Here is a 23,983-nt window from a genome sequence, read left to right as displayed (position 1 = left end):
CGTCGACAACAGTGAAAACAACACAGGACAGACCAGCAACAAATAAGATAAGAGACAAGAAAGCAGTAGGAAACAGAAGACCTCAAGAAGCAGTGAAATCTGACGATGGGTGTTATACTTAGGGGCAAGCTAGAGGGCACCATAATCACTGAGGCCATTCCTCCTGGCCTTTGAGTCAGGAGCCCTGGGTTCTAATGCAGCCTTATAAACTACGTGACCATGGGCAAGTCACAACTTCTTTTTACTGTTTTCCACATCTGTGCAAGGGAGTTAAGTATAGTATTTACTTAGCACAGTTCTTTTAAGAATCAAATGAGAATGCCTATGTGAAATGCTTTGCAAGTCTGCTATCTTTATTTACAATCCTGGTATTCATAATTAAGGTCCTAAGCCATAATGAAGTAGGATCTGAACCCAGGTCTTCTGAGTCCAGAACCAGTACTTAGTCATCATCACCTTAGATCACATTTCCATAGTGCTTCAAGGCTTACAAAAGGCCATAAAGAGGTTAAATTATAACTACAAATTGTTTGGAGTATAACTTCATTTTTGTTAATGGTTTTTTTTTTAACCATTATTTTTTTTTAAAGAAAAGGTCAGATTCCGTTCAGTACACTGTGTCAGAAGGAAAGGGAGAGGCTGACATATTTTAGAATGATTTCCATTTCCAGTTGGAAAAGCAGGGTGGAGCAGATGGAGCTGGCCCTGGAGCCATTTTGAGGAAGGGCCCAGACCAGCCATATACACTCTCTGGACTTTGACATCATGTTTCTGCTGCCTTCTCCCTCCTCCCAGATTAGCCGTCTTTCATTCACTGGACTTTGCCACCCGGCTCCAGAAAGCTTCTCCTTTCCAGTCTTCCCCTCAAAACTCCCTTTCTTTTGTAGCCATCTCCATTAAAATGCAAGGCCTTTGAGGATAAGGCTTGTCTTTCTTTTTGTTTCTATTTGTATCGGCAGGCAGTGCCTAGAAGTAACACCTGGTACATAGTAAGTGCTTAATAAAGGGTTAACTTGACTTGGAGCCAGGAAGACCTGAGTTCAAGTCCCATTTACCTGAGGGAAGCCAAATCACAACTTTTCAGTATCCTATGCCAGTGGAGTCTAACTGAAATAGAAAGGCCTCCCACTCCCCCCACACTGATCTGTACAGGATTCTTTAGGGGTACATATTGGCTTAGTTGTAAAATATAATATTTGCTATATTTTATTGAATTTTCATTTATTTTGCCAAATATTTCCCTATTACATTTTAATCTGTCCCCAAGGTTGGCAGCCTCATCTTTGATACCAAAGTTGCCTCTGGGCAACTCTCTGAGATTATCCTTGGAAAAGGTGTGCTCCAGTGTCCTCTGGAAGAGTTCCCTCTGATGACATCACATCACAGGTCCAGTCTCTATCTTTCCATCCAAAATAATGTTCTTTTGAATGCTGCTGAGGCCATTTTTTCTGATTTCCAGTCTAGTGCAGTATCCAACAACAGCAGCCCAAACATCTCCTTCAAACACCACCCCCCTCATTTCCATATTTACAGATTCATATTTTTGTGCTCTCAAGTCTGGTCTTGATTAAAACACAAAAAAGAAAAAAAAAGAAAAAAAACCCACACTCCTAAGAAGCTTTACCTTTGAACCAGCTTAACTGATCCCTAAGAAGTTAGGAGGAAGGAGATCCGTGGAAGACTACTGTAGAACAGGAGATAGCCCTAAAGACAAATTTGCCACCTTCAAGATTTTGCCCTATGTCAATACTCCCCTTTCCCTAAGTTACCAAGTCTCACTGTTGTACAATACTTGGTGTTACCTGTTCCCCCAAATCTTTTCCTCTTCCCAATTTTGCTATCTCGTGGAGGGCACCACCATTTTCCCAGTCCCATTCATATTACCCCCCACATCCAACTGTTGTCAAGTGTTCTCATTTCTACCTTCAAATCACATTCCCTTTTACTTCCCTCCTATAGCCACAACCTTGGTGTAGATGCTCCTCATGTATTGTCTCTTCTGGTAGAATGCAAACTCTTTGTGATCGGGGATTATTTCTCGTCTTTTAATCCCCTGCACCTGGCATTCTCTGGCACATAGTAGGCAGTTAATAAATATATTGATCAATAAATCCCCTCAGTCCTCCTTCCTCCATTTAACTAGCTGTGTTACTTTGTATTAGCATCTTGACTTCTCTGGGCCTGTTTCCTTAGCTAAAAAATTATGGAGCTGGACTAAGTTTCCTTTCTAGCTTTAAAATTCTGTGACTTACAAGGTAAAATTAATTTATAAAGGTAAGTAACTCTACCTGATCTTACTTCACTTAAATGCTGGGGAAAGGGAGGCAAAATTCAAGTCAATCAAACAACCAAACAAAAATCTGTTGCTTTTGCTGGAATTGGCCCAATTGTAAATAAAACAAGGTTTGGCTCAATTATCCATCATCTTACCAGTTCCTCCACTTTGCACTATCAAGGATCTGACCATCTTTATAGTGTTCTGCCCCACAGTACCCTTGACTGCAAATAGAGAGACAACCAAGCAATGTACCTAGGAAAAGATCAGTCTTATGGAGCCATGAGCTGCGGCTCAAGGATTACCAGGGGCTCCCAATCATCCCACAGTTGGCCTGGGGCCTTTGCTGCTCATGTAGGTATACTTAGGCTGCAACAAGTTCCAGCTTACAGCCTTAGACTGACTTGTGAGATTCTTGGAAACTTCTGTGGGCTCAGATGAGGATGGGCAGATGTGAGAGGACCTGAAGTTAACCCACAGGTTCACTCTGCCTTGTGGACTGGCATTAACAATACAGAAAAGCTAGAGAGAAGATGGAAGGGTTCCTGGGAATCCTCCCCTTCATTCAAGTCAATAAGCATTTATTAAATGCTTACTATGTGCCAAGCCCCATACTAAATGCTGGGGAAACAAAGAATGGCTGGGGGGGGGGGGGGGGGGTCCTGGGAGTGTTCCTTTTCTCCAGAAGCTCACAATCGAATGGGAGAGAGAACATACAAACAGCTATTTACAAACAAGGTTCACATAGGATAAATTGGAGGTAGTCTCCAACAACATTAAGGAGGATCAGGAAAATCTTCTTTCAGAAGGTGGGATTATATGGTGGGGAATGAGATGTAAGAATACAGGAAAGGTAGGACATACAGGGCCACCAGGTCATGAAGAGCTTTCAAAGCCAAAGAGAGTTCTCGAAAAGTGTAAAGGAGTCCTGAGACTAAGAAGATAAGAGCAGTTTGAGGACCTTTGCTCCAAAGTTCCCTGTTAAATGAAAGTAACTTTAGGGACCTCAGAAGCTTCCAATGTGAGGACGTAGCTCTAAGAAGCAATGACATTGAGACAAGATTACAATACCTCCAGAAAAATGATCCTAAGGCTAAAGGGAAAAAAATGGTATTATTGATACTAAAATTCAATAGCAGCTCTTGATAAACAAGAAGAGCAGTGGTTTGAGAGTCTGAGGCCTGGCCCTAGATTGAAATCACTAATCCAGAGGCAGGTGGTGGTACAGTGGAGAGAGTGCTGGGTCTGGAGACAGAAGGTCTGGGTTTAAATCCAGCCTCAGTTAGCTGAGTTAGGCACACAGTCAATAAACTTTTAGTAAGCACTACTATGAGCTAGGCACTGTGCTAAGCACTACGGATATAAAAAGAGGCAAAAGACAGTCACTGCCCTCAAGGAGCTCACAATCTAACAAATATATACAAACAAGCCATATACAGGAGAAATAGGAAATAAGAGTGGGAAGGCACTAGGGAGATTGAAGAAGGGTTGAGAAGGAAAGTGCTTCCTATAGAAGATGGGGTTTTAGTTGGGTCTCAGAGGAAGCCAGAGAAGGCACTAGACAGAGGAGAGTAGGGAAAATAGGGGGGATAGCCAGAGAAAATACCCAGACTGGAGAGATTGGAGTGTCTTGTTTGTGGAACAAGAAGGCCAGTGTCACTGGATCAAAGAGTACTGACAGGGAGTAAGGCAGGGGTGGGCAAGCTGTGGCCTTCTAGGTCCTTGGGTGCAGCCTTTTGACTGAGGCAAAGTTTTACAGAACAAACCTTTTTATTAAGGGGATTTCGTACATGAAATATGGATTGAGACAAAAGGCCGCACTTGAGGACCTAGAGAGCCACATGTGGCCTCTAAGCCTAAGGTTTCCCACCCCCAGGGTAAGGTATAAGACTTTGTGACCATAGGCAAGTCACACAACCTGTTTGCCTCAGTTGTAAAACAGGAATCATAATAGTACCTACCTCCCAGGGTTGCTGTGAGGATCAAATGAGATATTTGTAAAGTGCTTATTAGCACAGTGACTGGCACACAGTAGTTGCTTAATAAATGTGTTTTTCCCCTTCTTTCTATAAAATGAGATAATATTTGTAAAGTACTTTGTAAACTTTAAAGCATATAAATGCTAGTTAATCATTATTATTGACTCTGTGATTTTGGGTAAGTCATCTCACTTCTCTGGGTCTTACCTTCTCTATAAAATGATGGGGTTGGACTAGAAACTAGATGATGCCAAAGGCTTCTTTTAGCTCTAAATCTGATGGTTCTCTTCTACCAAGTTCCTTAAGTCTTGAATTCCAGAGATTTCCAAAGAATTGCATTCTGGTTCACTGCTGTTGCCCAATAAGTATAGAGGGAGATTTAGACCACACAGCCTGGGGCCATTAGCACCTCTCACTTTGTCTTGGTCAAGAAAGGCTTAATTTGTTTTTCCTCCCAACAGTGGGTTGGCCTCATTCCAGGTACAGAAAAAGATGTAGACAAAGGTCAATTAACACACATGCTAGTGGTAAGATTGCTAACCACGTGTGGATTCTCCCTCCCCCCTTATTTGTTTAGTCATAGAAATAGGCTTTACAACGGAACTTTCTTAGAAAAGCACTGGCTTTTGAGCTGGAGGAAACCTCAGGGATCATAAAGTCCACCTCTTATCTCCCCAGATCTCAGTAGGGCGCCAGAGGGCCCTACCACAGCTCTTCTCCCCAACCTTCCTGCCAATGCTCTTTCCCAACCCTGTGGAAGGGAACCCCGAGTCTCCTTTCCATTCTGAAGTTCAGATGCACTCCTCTCCCAGCAGTGGTGGGCTGGGGGCCCCTCCCCATTCTCCTACCTTCCTGGCCACAAAAGATCACTCATATCAGTTGTATAAACAAGAAGCTCCTATCTACCATCCTTCAGGCAAAATGGAGGACCACCAAGCCTAACCATCTGCCCTGCTATTGAAACCTCCAGACCTCTGAAGACTGTCTCCCCCAGTAAGAATATGAATTCCACAAGAATAGGGACTGTCTCGACTTTCTTTTTGTAACTCTGGAATTTAGCATGTAGTAAGCACTTAAATGCTTTTTCATTCATTCCTTCTTTTCCAGATGAAGAAACTAGGGCATAGGAAGAATAAGTCAGTTACCCAAGTCACATAGGAAACATTAGACTTCAAACATTAGGGGTCAAGAATTAGAAACTCGAGCAACCTAGTGCAATGGAAAGAGCTCTGGATTTGAGATTATAATCCTGACTCCGCTGGGCCTCAGTTTTCTCATCTGTAAAATGGGAGTTGGACTAGAAGAGACCTAAGGTCCATTCCAACTCTAAATCTAGGAACTCAGACATCCTGGCCTCCGTAACAGGTACAGAATTAGGACCCATTCTGCCTACCTGTGGGATAGTGCAGAGAGTGAGACTGTTAAGTCTCAGCAATGTCTTATGTACAGTGTGGAGCTGCCGCCATGACAATAAAGCAAAATGAAGGGTTTGTGAATTTACCTTCCTTTATTTTATTTTTTTACAGCTGCAGCAGCCCCGTGCCAGTGTGCCAATAAGGTGCGAACACGACTGCCAAAACAGGGTGGGGGATCTTGGAAGATCTGCATGGGGTGCTGCACGTTTAGCTCCGATTTTTTGCCCCAGCTCTCAACTGCCTCAATTTTTTTTTTTAAAAACTCCCTTCCCAAACAATCACAAAAACAATCAAAAACATAATCTGAAGTCAAAGTTCACACCATAAAGCCTGACATGAAAATATAGTTGGTCTCTTCTTAGAAAAAAAGGTTCATAGGGCCATTTAATTTATTAAAATAATTTCTGTAAACTTGGTTAGAAAAGAAATAATCCCATTCTCATCTTAACAACATTAGAGTGAGGATACTTTCCTTCAAGGTACCAGCAACTCAGGATCTTGTAGAATAAAAACGGTAATGTCTTCAAGAAGACCTTTAGCCCCTTTTACAGAGTCCTAACAACGATTGTACAAAACACAACAGTGGCCCCTGTTTAAAAAAAAAAAACAAAAAACAAAAAACTAGCTTTTTGCAAGTCTTGCCTCAATTTCTCTCAGTTTCAAGAACAGACACCAACATAAAAGTGGTGGTATCAAAAAGGATCAAAGGTGAATGAGGCCACTATCTTGAGGGAAGCAGAAGGGACAGAGATCTCTGAACTTTTCTTAATTTAAAAAAAAAAACTATAAAGAGAGGGGGACAAAACCAGCATATGAACTTATCAAACATGTAAACTTCAGAACATCAGTCCCCCTCTTTTTCTCCTCCTTTCCCCTCATTTGTCCTCCTCATTTAGTTTAGCATTCCTCTGGAGAACAGAAGTCAGCTTCGTCTGTAAAATGGCGGCCAGTTTTTTCGATGTCTTTTTGAGGAAAGCGCTTCCTGGGTGGGCACTGTTCACATGCAGGTACAAGTCCTCTTGTGTAGGGCCTGTGTAGCCGCAGTCCTCACAGACGTACAGCTTGTCCCGACGCTGTTTGTAGGCATACTGCTGCTGCACCCCATGGATCTTCTTCAGATGAGACTCCAAAGAGCAGCGCTGAGTGAAGGCCTTGTTGCAGATCTCACATTTGTAGGGGCGGATACCTGTAAGAAAAGAAATCAGATAGAGAGTATGAAACCCATCCGCCACTGACTGGGAAATGGAACCAACTGCTCAGTTTCAACTTTGAGGAAACCAAACCAGGCTGATTATCTGAGCTCCTGCACATACATATATGCTTCCCTTTTGAGGGGGTTAGTGTTTTCATCTTTATGCATTACTTATTTCATTGAATATTTCCTAATTAAATTAAAAAAAAAATTAACATTCATTTTCTAAAGTTAAGTTTCAAATTTTCTCCTTCTCTCCCCCACCCCTTGAGAAAGCAAGCAATATGATCTTGATTATATATGTGAAATCATGCAAAACACATTTCCATATTAGCCATGTTGCAAAAGAAAACACACACCAAGAAAAATTTTAAAAGTGAAAAAATATGCTTCAATTTGCTCCCAAAGTTCATCAGTTTTCTCTCTCTGGAAGTGGATAGCATTTTTCAGCACAGGTCCCTTGGAATTCAATGGCGTCGATACTGGTTTGATTAGAGTAGCTAAGCCATTCACAGTTGATTACTGTACAATATTGCTGTTACTGTGTACAATGTTCTCCTGGTTCTGCTCACTTCACTTTGCATCAGTTCATATAAGTCTTCCCAGGTTTCTCTGAAACCATACTGTTAGTCATTTCTTACAGCACAATAGTATTCCATTACAATCCTATATCACAACTCTTTCAGCCATTCCCCAACTGAGGACATCCCTTTAATTTCCAATTCTTTGCTACCACAAAAATTGTTGTGATAAGTAATCAGGGGAACTCCTCTTACATCATCTCTTCCACTTACTACCTGTGTAATCTTAGGCAGGTCCCTTTACAAGACACCTTCGGTTTTCTCATCTTTACAATGAAGGCTTTGAACTATTTGGCCTTCCAGCTCTTCATTTATGATGCTATGAATTATCGCCTGCTAATTCCTGAAAATTATGTCTTTCTTAATTTAGTTTTTGTGGCTTCCATATCAGATTGGTAATTTGAATTAAGCATGCAGCGCACTCTTTTCCCCTGCATCTTTTTCAGGTGAAAGGTCATTTGACCCTATCTCTCTCATCTTGTATGTGTGAAGTTGATTTTCTGAACCCAAGCGTAAGACTTTACATCTATCCATATTAAATTATCTCAGTAGATTCAACCCCAGGAACACAAGAAAACAAGACCACTCCTGAGTTCTTGGGGTACAGGGAGGGGTCCAGAGGATGAAACAGAAAATGATCATTAGAAAATGGTCTTGGGCAGAGTCAAGATGGTAAAGGCAGGGACTTACCTGAGCTCTCCCCCAAACCCCTCCAAATGTCTGTAAATAATGACATTAAACAACTTCTAGAGTGGCAGAACCCACAAAAAAACAGAGTGAAACAATTTTCCAGCCCAAGACAACTTAGAAGGTCAGCAGGAAATGTCGGCTGCACCAGGATAAGAGAAAAGTGCAGTCCAGTACAGGTCACACTAGTGAGGACCAGGCCCCAGGGCGACTGAATAATGGGCATCTGTGGCAGTTTCCAGATTTCTCAACCCACACACGCCAAAGACAATTTAACAGGTCAGTGGGAAACGTCTGTCGGACCTGGGTGAAAGAAGACCACAGTGCAACAAGGTGGCAATGACGATGGCAGTGGCTGCTTTCAGAGCTCTCAGCTCACACACAGTAAAGGGATGGAACAACTGATAAAAAGGAGATTACAGGGATCTCTCTGTTGGCATTGAGGCTGGATTCTGTTGCTTTGCCCATACTTGGATCTGAGTCACAGTCCTGGATGGCAGTCTTGGGGTAAGAAAGAGCACTGGCATAGCAGAGCTTATGGCAGCAGTGGAGAGGGAACCCTCCTCACAGTTCCAGGGCAGAAAAGAGTACTTGTGATCACTCACAGACCAGAGCATAGACCAGGACAGGAGTAAACACCTTGTCCTTGATCATACCACCTTGGAAGAAGTGAAAACTTACAGGTCCCTAGAAGTATTTCTGAAAATAGCTGCACAAAACCCTTGAAGCTTGGGACAGTATGTTCTCCACACTGGATGCAGAGCTCTACTTTAACAAAGAGTTAAAAGTCAAGCAACAGGCTGAGAAGATGAGCATCAAATGGAAAAAAACTCAGACTACAGAATCTTACTTTGGTGACAAAGAAGATCAAAACATATAATCAGAAGAAGACAACAAAGTCATAGCTCCTACATCCAAAACCTCCAAGAAAAATATGAATTGGTCTCAGGCCATGGAAGAGCTCAAAAAGGATTTTGAAAATCAAGTATGAAAAGTAGAGGAGAATGCACAGGGTTAAAAGAAGAGAAGGAATAGGATAAACAGGGGGGAAATAGAATGGAGGGAAATATATAGTTGGTAATCATTACTGTGAAAAAAAATTTTTTACAGTGAGTTTCTCTGATAAAGACTTCATTTCTCAAACATACAGAAAACTGAGTCAAATTTATAGAAATAAGAGCCATTCCTCAATTGATAAACAGTAAAAGGATATGAACAAGCAGTTTTCAGACAAAGTAATCAGCTATCTATAGTCAAATAAAAATGCTCTACATCACTATTGATAAGAGAAATGCATATTAAAACAACTCTTAGTTATCATCTGATAACTGTAAGATTGACTAATATGACAAGAAAAGCAAAATGACAAATGTTGGAGGAGATGCAGGAAAATTAAAACATAAATGTACTATTGGTGAAGTTGTATGCTGATTCAACCATTCTGGAGAGCAATTTGGAACTATATCCACAGGACCACAAAACCATGCATACATACCAAGCAATACTACTACTAGGTCTGTATCCCAAAGAGAGAAAGGAAAAAAAAAAAGAAAGGACCCATGTGTACAAAAATATTTATAGTAGTGGTGGCAAAGAATTGGAAATCGAGGGGATGTCCCATCAACTGGGGAATAGCTGAACAAGTTGTTGTATATGATTATGATGGAATAATATTGTGCTTTAAGAAATGATGAGCAGGATGCTCTCAGAAAAACATAAAAAGACTTATATGAACCGATGCAAAGTGAAATGAACAGAACCAGGAGAACATTGTACACTGAGCAATATTATATGATTAAAGGTGCTGTCCATCTTCAGAGAAAGAACTGGTAGAGCTTGAATGCAGATCAAAGACACTTTTTCTTCACTTTCTTTATTTTCCTTAGGGTTCTTTTGTCTGTGATTTCTTTCCCAGAATGACTTATGTGGAAATGTGTTTCATAGGACTACACACGTATAACCTATGTCAAATTGCTTGCCTTCTCAATGAGCGGGAGGAAAGAAAGGGAGAGAATTTGAAACTCAAAATTTCAATGTTAAAATTGTTTTTTAACATGTAACTGGGAAAAAAATGAAATATTATATAATAACAACAAAACAAAATGGTGTTTCCCTGCTTACACAGTTAGTTTACCCTAGCTGAACTCTTGGTCAAATCCTAGACATGAAATAGGGGGATGGGGTTGCAAAGGAAAGAAAATGAGCCAACTCCATGGAAAATAACTTGAACTCAGGTAAGCCTGGAAAATATGGACTTTGCACAGAGTAGACAATACTAAAAGGACAAATATTTAAGAGAATGCTTTCATGGATCAAGCAAATTTTTGCATCATTAGTTCTTCCACTGGCCCACTGACTTCCCCGGATCTCTTCCTGCCAAGACCCTACTTCTTCATCTCAGGGCTCATCTTTTCTTCCCAACCCCTCTGGAGGAACACATAAACCACCATAGGGAGGAAGCAACCTTGCTCCCTCCTCCATACTGGAACCTGGGACAAAGCCACAGCAACTCCACCCCCAATGGAGTGACCCATGGCATCACATATCACTTCCTCAATTCATTTTTAAGTTCCTGGGGGGCAGGGCCTCTTATCTTCTTCTAAGTGCTTAACATAATGCTGGGCACTGTTATATAACAGACCCTACATACTAAATTGAATTAGAATAAAGGGAACTTGCACTTCTCCCAAATGCCTGAATCCTAAGCAGACTTCGCTACAGTATGATTCCTTAATTCCAAACACAAATCCTTTCAGATTACTTGACAACTATCTAAAAGGTGGGTAACGACTGGCCAATGGCCAATGTCCAGCTTGTGGCCATCACCTCCAAACACTAGCCTGTATGCAGCCTGGGGCTCCCTGAGCTGCTTCGGGTAGTTAATGAAACCTTCTTGTCACCTTCTAGTCTATGAGAGGAGTCAGAGCAGGTTAGAAACGAGATAACAATATTCCCTATGAAATATAAATTGGGAAAGCATGGGAAAATTCAGTAACCAAGGGTCAAATACTTGGCATATTCTGCCAGAAAACATACAATTTGGGCTGTAGATTCTTCCTCAGATACCGAGGGACTAGTAGGTAAGCTAGTTTAACACAGTTAAGGAACCCGAAACCATAACCCAGATCTCCAGACAGCTTGAACTGTTAGAAAGGTCTACTATATAGTAAGGAGTCAAAATTTGTAACATCCTTCACCCAAGCTCTCCGGAGCCAAAGGCAAGGCAAGTCAACAAGCACTAATTAAGCACCTACTATGTGCCAGTCAATGTGCTAAGTGCTAACAAGACTAAGAAAGACAAAAAGCAACAAAAACCCCAAATCAGTCCCCTGCTCTCAAGGAACTCACATTCTAAAGGGGGAGATGACATGCAAAAAACTCTTTTCAATCATACACCCATACCCATACACACACACACACACACAGAGTTTTCGCAAATTAAATTATATGGTTATATTATAATTACATTATAAGGTTATATATTAGATTATAATTTAGATAGATTATAAAATCAGGTGAGGGCCTGTTTTTGTCTTTTTCTTTGTATTCTCAGCATTTGACATAGTACATGGCACATAGTAGGTGCTATATAAATGCTTATTCCCTTACCCTTCTCTCCTTTACACAAAATCTGAACATAAAACAGTGCCATAAATTGTTCATGTCACCAAAAAAGTAGCAGATTTTGGAAACAGAGAAATATCCCAATTAAATTGATTACAACTGTTTTTCCTTCACATTATCTTCATTACATCTTTTGGACACCAGCCTTTTTTATTACTCAGTCTTTTTTGCTTTAGACCACTTTTAAGAGCCTTAACATCTGCCATATTTTTAAGGAAGGAGCCCAAAGGACTATAAATATATGCATACACTTTGACCCAGCAACACCACTAGTAGGTCTATATCCCAAACAGGTCAAAAAAAAAAGGAAAAGCTCCTATGTGTACAAAAATATTTATAGCAGCCTTTTTTTGTGGAGGCAAAGAATCGGAAATTGAGTGGATGGCCATAAACTGAGAAATGGCTGAACAAGTTATGGCATATGACTGTGAAGGGCACTACTCTGTACTATGAGAAATGACATGGTTTCAGAAAAATATACCAACATCTGTACGAACTGATGTAAAGCAAAGCAAGAAGAACCAGAAGATCATTGTGCACAGTAATAGCAATACTGTAATGATAATCAACTGTGAGGCAGTTCTAATCAAGATAATGATCCAAGACAATTCCAAAGGACTCCCGATGAAAAAATGCTATCCACCTCCAGAAAGAGAACTGATGATGAACTGACTATAAATTGAAGGATAATTTTCTCATTTTATTTTTCTTGTCTTTTTTTTTCAATATGGCTAATATACAAGTATGTTTTGCTTATTTCACATGAAGAATGTACATATTGCTTGCCTTCTCAGTGGGTGGGGGAGGGGTGGGAAAGGACGAGAATTTGGAACTCAAAATTTTAAAAAGAATGCTAAAAATAAGGAGGTTTTTTTTTTTTTTTTTAAAGGAAGGAAGGCCTATCAGATTATGATATAGCAAATTTACACCTTAGTTCCACCAGATTTTGTTTTTAATTTGGTTTGGTACATAATATACTCTAGCCAGAAAATTCTTTACATTCAAGGCTTAGCACTCCAAAAAACTTAACACACACACACACAAAAAAAGAATATGCTATCAACCCTTTAAAATCTATCACTTTCCCTCTTTTTAATAATAAAAAAAAGGCTGACATTTATACATCACTTTAAGGTTTGCAAACTGCTTTATATATTATCTTATTAGAGCCTCACTAACAGCATATTCTCTCTCTCTTTCACAATTCCCATTTCAATCTGAGACTTGAAGGCTGACTAACATCTGTTAGTCAATAAGCATTTATAGAGCACCTACTGCACGTCTGGTACTGTGGTAGGCACTGGAGATACAAAGATAGGTTAAAAGTATTCCCCACCTCAAGGAGCTAACAGTCTAATGAAGGATGGGACAACATTCGATGTATAAATGAGATTTGCAGGATTAGCTGGGGGTAGTATCAGAGTGAAGTCACTAAGATTAGGAAGGACTGAGGAGGGCATCTTGCCCCAGATGGGACTTTGGCTGAGACTTGAAAGAAGATGGGAGAGCTAGGTTTCCCACACTAGCCTCTCTGCCTTTCCTCTCAGCTTACCTCTTACGTCAAAATTTTTCTAAACAACAGACCATTCCTAAGGAGTTCCCTTCTTATTGTCCCCTTCATTTCAACTTGACATAATCACCCCTCAGTAGGCCCATCAACAAACATTTATTGAACGCTTCCTATATGGCCAAATACTTCTTTCTATCCTTCTTAAGGGAGCAGTGAGGTGGCACAGTGGAGAGAATGCCAGCCCTGGAATCATGAAGACTTGATCTTTCTGAGTTCAAATGTGACCTCAGACACTTACTAGCTGTGTGACCCTGGGCAAGTCACTGAACCCTGTCTGCCTCAGTTTCCTCATCTGTAAAATGGACTGGAGAAGGAAATGGCAAACGACTTCAGTAGTTTTGCCAAGAAAACCCCAAATGGAGTCACAAAGAGTCAGATATGACAAAGAACACCCGAACACCCTTTACACAGTTTAGACCAAAAAAAACTACTATTCCCATAAATTCAGTTGGAACTACAAGGTTATCTAGTCCCATTCTCTCATTTTATAGATGAGGGGACACTCTCTCATCATCACTCTAAATTATATATTTTCCATGATATCCAAAAATAAACTTAAACAGACTTACTCTGACCTTTACGTGACATAAAAGTTTTACCTGGTTTCAACCAACTATTTTATTCCCTGAAGGTCTACAAGCTACCAAAGTCTGTCTTAAGATTAGTTTAGAAAGCAGAGACTGTATAGTTTTCATTGTGGAGGGTTTAAGACAATCATGCACTTAGTAATTTCTTTTTTATGAGGCTCATGATTATAGACATAGAGTGGAAAATACCCTTAGAGGTGATCTGACCAGATTCTAGATTGGACTAGATTATCATCCAATCTTTTCATTTTACAGATAAAGAATCTGAGGACAGAGAGATTAAGTTACTTGCCTATGGTCACAAAAGTATTCAGTAGCTAAGGTCCTTAGATTCTAAATCTCTCTACAGGGGTTCTTAAAACAACAACAACAACAACAAAACCCCAACTTATTGATGTCTTTTGTTTTGTTATATCACCTCCCCTACCGAGAGCAGGAAGACCCAAATTCAAATCCTGCCTCAGACAACTTAGTAGCCGTATGACCCTGGGCAAGTCACTTAACCTCTGTCTCAGCTTCTTACCAGGTAAAATGAGGATAATGACAGCACAGCACCTAACACCCAGGGTTGTTATGAGGATAAAATGAGATATTTGTAAAGAGCTTTACAAACCTGTTAGAACATTGTATAAATGCTAGCTATTATCATTACATAACAAAAATAGTATTTTGGAAAAGAAAAAAAATCAACACAACTTATCAATACACTAAAAAAGTCTGACATAAGTGCAATGTATAACACTTGTGACCCTTTCATCTCAGCAAAGGCTTTGGGTGGGAGTGTTTTCTCTTCATTCTTTTTTTTTGGGGGGGAGGGGTTGGGCAATGGGGGTTAAGTGACTTGCCCCGGGTCACACAGCTAGTCTGAGGCCAGATTTGAACTCAGATCCTCCTGAATCCAGGGCCGGTGCTCTGTCTACTGTGCCACCTAGCCGCCTCTCTTCTCTTCACTCTTACCACCTTCGTTCTTTATAAATTTTTCAAGGAATCATTCCCTTTTGATTCTTTTTGTCTAGATTGTTGTAGTCGCCATATATAGTTTTCTTGGCTCTTCTCCATGCATCATCCATGCGGATGTTGGACTGCTTCTCCATACTCAATCACATTTCTCATTTCTTACAGCACAATAATATTCCAATACATTCATTTACCACAATTTGTTTAGCCATTCCCTAACTGATGACCACCTACTTTGTTTCCAATTCTTTGCTTACGCAAAAAAGGGCTGCTATAAATATCTGGTGTACATGGATGGGGACTTTCCCCTTCCTTATCAATGACCTCTTTAGGGTATGCCTAGTAATGCAATCTGTGGGTCAATGGGTACAGACATTTTAGTTACTGTATTTACATAATTCCAAAATGACTGAACTGATTTATAGTTCCACTAACAATAACAATAACTAGCATGACTATGTTCCCATTACCCCTCCAACACTGACTATAACTCCTCGTAATCTTGCTCCTTGGCCTCCTCTTTTCTGTTGTGCCTCACTCTTAAAAATAATGATTTCTGCAGGTAATAGAAAGCATAGCGTCCCATGAGAGTAATTTCCCTACGTCCCTGATTGTACAGTTCATTATTAACCTTTGCCCTCTCCATAGTTATTTTTCTGCCATTTACCATGAAATATCCTTCTTGGGTTCATGCCCTCCTTACCTTTCTGGATGTCTATGGCCCCCAAGAAGCTTGGACTACTCTTCTGAGACAGGATGAGTGTTCTCTCTAGGCACTAAATCTCTGAAGATTACACCCATGGTAAGGTCCCCATCTCCCTCTTACATCTTTTCCCCTCCACGGAAGCATTAATCAGTGGTACTCCCTTCCCACCAATTAAATAAAATTTTCTCCTTATCTTTCATCATTTCAGTCCTTCCCTTTGTATCTTTATCTCCTCTCCTATAGGCTCTCTTCTTCTTGAAAGACTACGGGAATTATTTTCCCTTCATTGTCAACCTCTGACTTGATTAAAGTCTATTATATATTCCTCTCTCTCTTCTTATTACCCTGTATGCTCGTTCCCATTTGGAAATTAATTCTTTCCTACAAAAAAATATTGATTTGCCTATAGGTGAGGCATTGTAAGGTTTAGTCCATGATGTTTTAGACTTATTTCTCCATCATCATTTCTATTTGCTTTCTGCTTTCATCCTTGTCTCCTTGTGTACTTTTGAAAAGACATCTCTTAATGATCTCTCTAGCTGCCGTATTTATTTACCTTTTTGCATTTCAGTTGTCTGGAGTATCTGCAAAGTAAATAATTTGTTCAGGTCTCATTTTATTTCTAGAGATGCTTCGAAGGACTCTCTTTTATTTAACATCTCACTTTTTCATTAAAGGTTAGGTTCAGCTTTGCAGGGCAGGTAACTCTGGGGGGCATATTGAACTTTGCTCTTCCAAAAACATTACTCCATCCCCTCTAGGGTGGGTACAGAATAGTTTTATGTTATTCAGATTAACTTTCTCTTATATTTGAAGGTCTTTCTCGAGATAGGCAGAATTTGTTGTTAGGCACTGAAATTCTTAAATTTAACCACTCTGGATCTTGGAGTTTGTAGCACAAAGTATTTTCCTGAAGGTGATCTGTGGCTCCTTTCAATCGGAACTTTGCTTTCTGTGCTCAAAAGGTCTTGAGCAATTTTCTTGTATTATTTCTTACATGTGTATAGTAATACACATTCTTTCTTAAGATGTTTAGGTTTTGTTTTTTTTTTTTAACATTAATGCTTTTTGTTTCTTCTAGATTGTCTTTTACTTCTGTGTATTTTCATTCTCAGTAAGTTATTATCTCTTTGAGACTTGCTACTGTGGATTCACATTTTTCTATTCTGTCAATTATTTCAGCTGTGCAATCTGTAACTTCTGTCTTCACAATTCTGATTTCTCTTTTAAACCAGACTTCTGGGAGTGGAGCCAAGATGGCAGAGTACAGGGAGCATTCAGCTGAACTCTTCCACCATTCCCCTCCAAACAACTTTAAAATAATGCCTCAAATCGAATTCTGGAGTGGCAGAGCTAACAAAAAGTTAGGGTGAGTCATGCTTCCAGACGAAGAGAAGTCAGGAGGCTAAAAAAGGCAAGATCGGTGACGCGGCTATGGAAGTTGGCCTGGAGCCCACATGTAGGTAACACCGGTGGTGGGACTAGTTGGGGGTGAGGAGGCTGCCGTAGTGCCAGGAGCTCTCAAGCCAGAGACAGTGAGGGGACTGAGCAACTTGTCAGAAAGAGATTACAGAGCTCTGAGGAGCAGTTTTGCTTGTGATCTCAAGGGAGCAGAGTCGCAAAAGAGCAGTATCAATTTCAATCCCGAGAGCTATGGGGCCCTTCCTAAATAAAGGTTCAAAGCACAGCTCCGTATAGCAATGACCATACCTTTCCCCAGATCACACAAACTTGGAAGCACTGAACACTTCCAAACGCCCAGAACTAGCTCTGAAAATAGGACGAAAAAGTGTGAAGCTTAGGACAGTGTCCCTCCTGCACCCCGCCCCCCATGCCAACGACAGGGCCCAACTTTAACATAAATTCAAAATCAAGAAACAGACTACAACTGAAAAAGAACCTGCCCATAAAAAGCTACTATGGGGACAGGGAAGATCAAGACACAAACTACAAATAATTGTTTACATCTCTTTTAAACTATTCAGGAATATCCTGCTGTGGTTTCATGCTGTCTTGGGAATCCACAGGGTCTTCTGCCTCATCAGGTGTTGCTGTTTTTCCTTTGTCTTGCAATATTTATTGATTCCTGAATAAATCTTTTCCTTGATCTGAAGTTTATTTTCCCTTCTATTAATATGCTTCTTGGTATTTTGTTTGCTTACGCTCCTATTTTTTAACTGAATTTTCTTCCTCCTGAGATCTTCTCAAATTTTTTCCCCCTCTATATTTCCCTATTGCTCACTTTCTGACTCTCTCTCCTTTGATGGTAGTTTCCTTTGGGGCTGGACCTCAAAGTCATCTAGACCTCCTCCCATGCTGAGCAATTCACATTTTACCAGCCCTCAGTCTCTGCCCCAGGTGACCTCCTCAGTTGTCTGGCTGAGCTCTGCTGCAGCACAGTACTACCATACTCCTGTCCCCGCTACGACAACCATCTGCCTTTTGGATTTCTATATCTCTAGTAAGAGGGAGAGGAGAAAAAGTTGAATTTTGTTTGAAGCTGAGGGTTGATTTGTGCAGCCCTGCAGGGTGCTGAGTAATAATTATATTAGGGATTGGAATTCTCTGATGTTAATAGAATAGACTGTTACCTCATTATGGTTCTTGGTTAACACGGACCAGAAATGTCAAACTTGTGGCCTGCAAAACTCCCCAGTACAGCCCAAATCAGCTTAAAATATAATTGGGGAAATTTTTAACAAAACAAATAAAGATAATGTTAGTATGTAGTTTTCTAAGGAATTCCTCTCTATTTGAGTTTGCCCATCACTGTTCTAGACCACTGAGAAAGCTAAAATTGCTTTACCTCTTATACATAGTTCTTATTTTGGGAAAGTATGAGAGATCATAAGAATCTTAGAAAATGGCTAGTCCTCCATCTTGTTGATACAGGCCTAGAACCTGGAAGTAGGGAAGGTAAGGGAATCCAGGAAATGGAGAATAAGAATGTTGAAGTGAGGCTAGCCAAAAACAGCTAGAATTTTTGAGTATCACCTCCCATAGTCTCCTCTTTGTCTATACAATTCTCACCCTCTACCCTGCCAATGTGAATTCCCCAATATCTACCACATTCCCCCTCTCCCCTTAGCAGTCCATCTGACTTATCCTTCAAGGCCCAAGTCAAATCCCATATCCTCCATGCATGAGAAACACAGGCCTATCCAGAAAGATGTACACATTATGACTGTGTCTCCCTTTCTTTCTTTTAGGGACAAGTGATGTACCTTCTTCTTCCTCATTTCCAGGGTTTCCCTAACTTCCCTATTTCCTTCCCTAAGCACTATAAACAACAGGTATTGATCACCTCCCCCTTTCTGTTCTGACCTTCTCAGGAAAAAATGTGGTCTCTCAGGATAAAAAGATATTATTATTATTCCACGCTGTATTTTTTTGGGGGGGTGCCCTAACATTGGGGGTCAGAGGTGGGGAAGGGTAGTGCTTCAAGGAAGAATCAATCACAAGAAAAAAGTTTGAAGATAAGACAAATTTTGAGAATCCTCTGTTGTTTAATCGTTTTTCAGTGTTCCAACTCTTCATTTGGTGTTTTCTTGGCAGAGATACTGAAGTGATTTTGTCATTTCCTTCTCCAGCTCATTTTACAGATGAGGAAACTGAGACAAACAGGATTAAATGACTTGCCGAGGGTCACAGCTAATTAAGTATCTGAGGCCTGGTTTGAACTCAGGTCTTCCTGACTCTAGGCCCACCGCTCTATCCACTGCACCATAGCAGCCCAGAGAAATCCTCTGCATTGGCCTATTACAGATAACAGTCATTCTCCCTCCCTTTATGTGACACAGCTCAGTATTAGTGAATAAACATCACTTGAGGCTAGGTACTGAAGGGTGAAAATGGAACTGAAAACATGCCAGTATTAACAGGTTTAGTTAAGTTACTGAGAAAGTTGTTGGGAGCAAAGCTTATGGAATACAATAAAAATGTGAGTTATTGTGATTATAAAAACACAGGCATCATAGGGTATATTGTAACAATGAATTGGAATGCAAAGGACTTTGTCCACTTTACCTCTTGGACTCAAGTTTCTTCATCGGCAAAATAGAGACTAAAAACTTTCCTCACGTAGCTCACAGTTATTGTGAGGATTAAATGAATAATAAACAGAAAAAAGTATTCAAAAGCTTTAAAGTCTATATTCTATGTCTGAGCAATATCAGTGATATGAACTATAGCCCAGTTTAAGAGCTAGAAGGAAACTCAGCAGCTGACTAACGCAACCCTCTCATTTTACAGGTGAGCACAAGAGAGGTTAAGTGATTAGTCCAAGGTCACACAGGTAGGCAAGTAACAGATTCTTTCATTCCAAAACCTCCATTCTTTTGATTGTATCACAGTACTCATCCCCCCACCCAAAAATGGAGTTCTTAAAGCTATTTTAGAAATGCATTACAAAAGGAAAAAGTCTTTCTTAATTATTTTTGTTCCAGCTGTTAGCAAATCTAGACATTCTCTGAGTTACACATCGTTTAGCCAAAATGAGGGGAGAAATAATCTGTTGCTTAATAAGCTTCCTGCTGGATCTTTTTTTCCTCCTTTTTTTTTATAGGTAAGAAAATTAGAGGAATTAAGTGATTTGTCAAAATTCCACTGGTAATAAGTGGGCAGCTGGGAGGTACAGTGGATAGAGGGGGCCAGATTTAGAGTCAGAAAGACCTGAGCTCAAATCTGGCTTCAGATACTTAACTGGCTATGTGACTCTGGGCAAGTCACTTAACCATGTTTGCTTCAGTTTTCTCATCTGTCAAATGAGCCTGAGGCATCTTTGCCAAGAAAACCCCAAACGGGGTTATGGAGAGTGGGACACTACTGAACAACAGCAAATAAGTGGGGCAGAGCCAGGCCTTGAACCTAGATCCAGTCTCCAAATCTAACATGTAGCCACTTTCCCTCAGTCTGAATACTTCTTTTTTCCACTTTAAAATGGAGCTTTTGTTCATCCCTTGTGGTGGGTCAGGTGGTAAATAAAGGTGGCTATTCTCTCAGTTAATGTGTTTTGTTTTTCTCATCTTTTTTTCCCCCCCTTTCACCTTTTTTATATCTTTATTACAAGAGATGGCTTACAGGTAAAGGAAGGAGAAAAGATATATTCAGAAATTATAGTGTTAAAAACAAAAGGCTTCATTAAAATAAGATTTTAAAGAATTTTTAAAAGAGATGGGGAAACATTTTTTAAAATGAATTGTCATAAGCTATTAAGTGGGAGGAGGACCATTAGTGAAGATAAAAATTTATTTAATTTTATTATTAATTTATTATCATATTATGTACATAATCTAATATATAGTATAAATAATAATTATTCATTTAAATTTAAAAATTACTCTTCTCTATTGGCAGTCTGTAATTAATTCTCTCACCCCAACCTTTCTTTCCTTTTTGCAGTACCTAGCATCTCATCCCTAAGGCTCTAAAAAGGTAGTCTCAGGGCAAACCATGTTTACAACCATCTTAACCATCAACTTTTCCAAGACTATTTATTTACCTTTTTAGCAATCCCATTGTTTCCTGAGCTCCAAACCCAAGCAAGATAAGGCAAGCTTGGAGCACCAGCATCAAAGCAGAAAAGTCAACATTTCTGAATCCACCAGCCCCCTGACTCTTCCCAGAGACAGCCTCAGCAGCTACACTCTCTCCAATAGACTGCCCCACCTCTGAAGTGAAGAGGAGAGAGCTAGGTTTATATCATCTAGGTTAGGGTTTGAGGGTTAGATCCTCCTGCCCTCGGGCTACTGAAATATCTCGAGGGAGAGTTGGCTTTTCTTTTAGGCTTGCAAACAGCCCTTATACACAAGGCTCAACCTCTCACAAACGAATGACCCTGCGCAAAAAGGGAACACGGTGAGCCAAGCAAGCATTTCCATCAAGCGGACAGCAACTACAACAACAAATAGGGCCAAGCCCTCAAAGAACTTACATTCTATCCGGGGGATGGGGGAAAAATAGATAAGAATATCATATACATGTCAATGAGAGAGGCTGCAGGAAAAGCTCAAGCTGAGGAAGGGACAGCACTAGAGCAGAGTCTCCCCCAGGCAAAACCAACTAAAGGTAGAACAGGACAATCCTCTTCATATATTATTAAAATACACACACTGAGGAGGGATCACTGGTGAAATAAATTACCCTGGATCATCAAGGGTTTTTGTAATCTGGTGCGGTCCTTGGCTCCCGCTTTGAATCTGCCTTCTAAAACACTGGTTCTTCATCAACTGGTCTGTACAGTTGCTCTTTTCTTTAATTTTGACAACTGTATCCCAATATAATTGGTTTCCTTTGTGATATTAGGGATTACATTTTATGCATTTAAGAACACTATTCTGAGGAGTACGTAAGTGTTACCAGACTACCAATGGGGTCCATAACGCAAAAAAGGTTTGGAACCGTTGCTCTAGAACAAACAAGGCCTAGACTCTTACAATTAGCACCTCTATGCTGCTCCCCTGGTTCTCACACACCTGCCAGCCTGACACGGGCCAGCTCCCACCACCAAGCTACATTGTTGGAAAGTCCCCAGTTATCTTGACCTTGAAAGCGGGATCTGTGGTATAAGTTCCTCAATTATCCTCTGACTCCAGTGCTAAACTGATCTCAATCTGACCTTACCTCTGGATCATGCGTACCCAAAAGATGGCGCCCACATGCCTCAGGGCCCCATGATTTTTGACCTGCTGCCTTTTCTCATCTGCACAGTAGTTAAGGCTCTGGCTGAGGCCATGTTAAAGTGGGAGTTGTAGGTTCAGGCTGCCACAATAACAACCTTTATGTGGTGAGAACACCATTCAATCCTTGTTAATGCAATGAGTTCCCAGGTGAGTCCTTCAGCCAATCCAAGCTCCCAAGTTTTCTGGCCCAAACAAAATGATCCATGGACCCCTGGGTGCCTGTTATGACCTAATCCAAGGAATTCTATTCCAGCCAGACAAAGGTGGCCTATGTCATACCATGATTTACTGGGGCAGGCTGCTTACTGGCACATACTCTATCTGAGAACAGTGCCCTTTTGAGCTGTTTTAAGGATTTCATCCAAAAGTTCCAGATTTTTGATGACCTCCTGCAATCAATCAACAACAATTTATTAAGCACTTACTATGTGCTGGGCTCTGTGGTAAGCATTGGGGAGACAAAAAAAAGCAAAGGGGAAAGGGAGGTCTACCACCAAAGACAGCTCATTCTAAGGAAGGAAGCAATTTATGTAAATCAGCACATGCAAGATAAATATAAAGTAAACCAAGACTGCCAACTACCAAGACAGAAGTCAGTCACTAACTTCGACAACGTCTTCAGGAGTCAGTAACAAGATCTAGTACAGAAAAAACAAACAAACAAACAAAAAACTAACAATCCCTGATCTATTACTTCCCAGAAGACCCATCAGAATCCTCAGGGAGATGACCAATAGCCCACCTATGATCATCAAAGATGAATTCTCCGGCCCTACCCCAATGGCCAGAAACTGGACCCCGAGCATCCTAAGCTCAAACCCTCCTCACACCTGAACCTGCTTGATTACAACTGCTTTATAACAGAGAAATTGTCTCTTCTGCTGTCTGTTTGCCCACTTTACTAGCAAACTGCCAATACAACTGTGATTGTCAGTGGGTGGTAATAACTAATACATTCTGCAGTGTTAGCTCCGGGAACCACAACTTAAGAAGGTTATTGAGAAACAGAGGGTAGGTGGTGAAGTAGATAAAGTGCAGGGCCTAGAGTCTGGAAGACTCAGTTTCTTGAGTTCAAATCTGGCCTTATTTACTAGTTGTGTGACCCTGGGCAAGTCTCAGTTGATCTCAGTTTCCTGGTCTATAAAACGAGGTGGAGAAGGAAATGGCAAACCACTCCAGTACCTTTCCCAAGAAAACCCCATCACAAAGAGTCAGACACAGCTGAAAAAAAAAACAAAAAACGGTTGAACAACAACAAAATTGAGAAACAGGAGAGACAATGTGGCACAATAAATAGAAAATTGATCTCAAAATCAGAAGACCTGGGTTCACGTCTTCTCAAAGCAAATCGGGCTCTGTAACCCTGGGCAAATCACTTAACCCTTCAGTGCTCTAAGTTACAGAGAAGGTGCCTGACTACATTTGGAGAGAGTTTTCTCCTCCTCTCCATACTAATGGAATCACAAGCTCAGTCCTGACTAGTATCCCTAAGAATAAAGTGGAGTGAGGACAGCTAGGTGGCACAGCGGATAAAGCACCGGCCCTGAAGTCAGGAGGACCTGAGTTCAAATCTGGCCTCAGACCAAACACTTGACTTGTACTAGCTGTGTGACCTTGGGCAAGTCACCTAACCCCAATTGCCTCACTTTAATAAAGTGGAGTGTCCAGAACAAGGCAACCAGGACGGTGGAGAGTAAAGAGCTGAGTCCATGACATGGAAAGATTAGTTA

General features: G+C 40.6%; 1 protein-coding gene across 2 annotated transcripts in view; it reads right to left on the bottom strand.

Annotated features, from left to right (window-relative positions):
* Nucleotides 1-5,760: 5,760 nt before the first annotated feature.
* OVOL2 (ovo like zinc finger 2) overlaps nt 5,761-23,983 on the bottom strand; it is a 49,527-nt gene continuing 31,304 nt past the window's right edge. For both annotated transcript variants that reach the window (XM_027840399.1, XM_027840398.1), the window contains one exon: nt 5,761-6,855. In XM_027840399.1, coding sequence (XP_027696200.1) covers nt 6,545-6,855 — 311 coding nt within the window. In that variant the 3' untranslated portion in view covers nt 5,761-6,544. The remainder of the gene's footprint in view (nt 6,856-23,983) is intronic.

Source organism: Vombatus ursinus, unplaced genomic scaffold (assembly GCF_900497805.2).
Source record: "Vombatus ursinus unplaced genomic scaffold, bare-nosed wombat genome assembly UNPS02014841.1, whole genome shotgun sequence".
Taxonomy (NCBI): Eukaryota; Metazoa; Chordata; class Mammalia; order Diprotodontia; family Vombatidae; genus Vombatus; species Vombatus ursinus.
The sequence above is the reverse complement of the archived record's forward strand: the minus strand, read 5'-3'. Positions and strand labels throughout refer to the sequence as shown.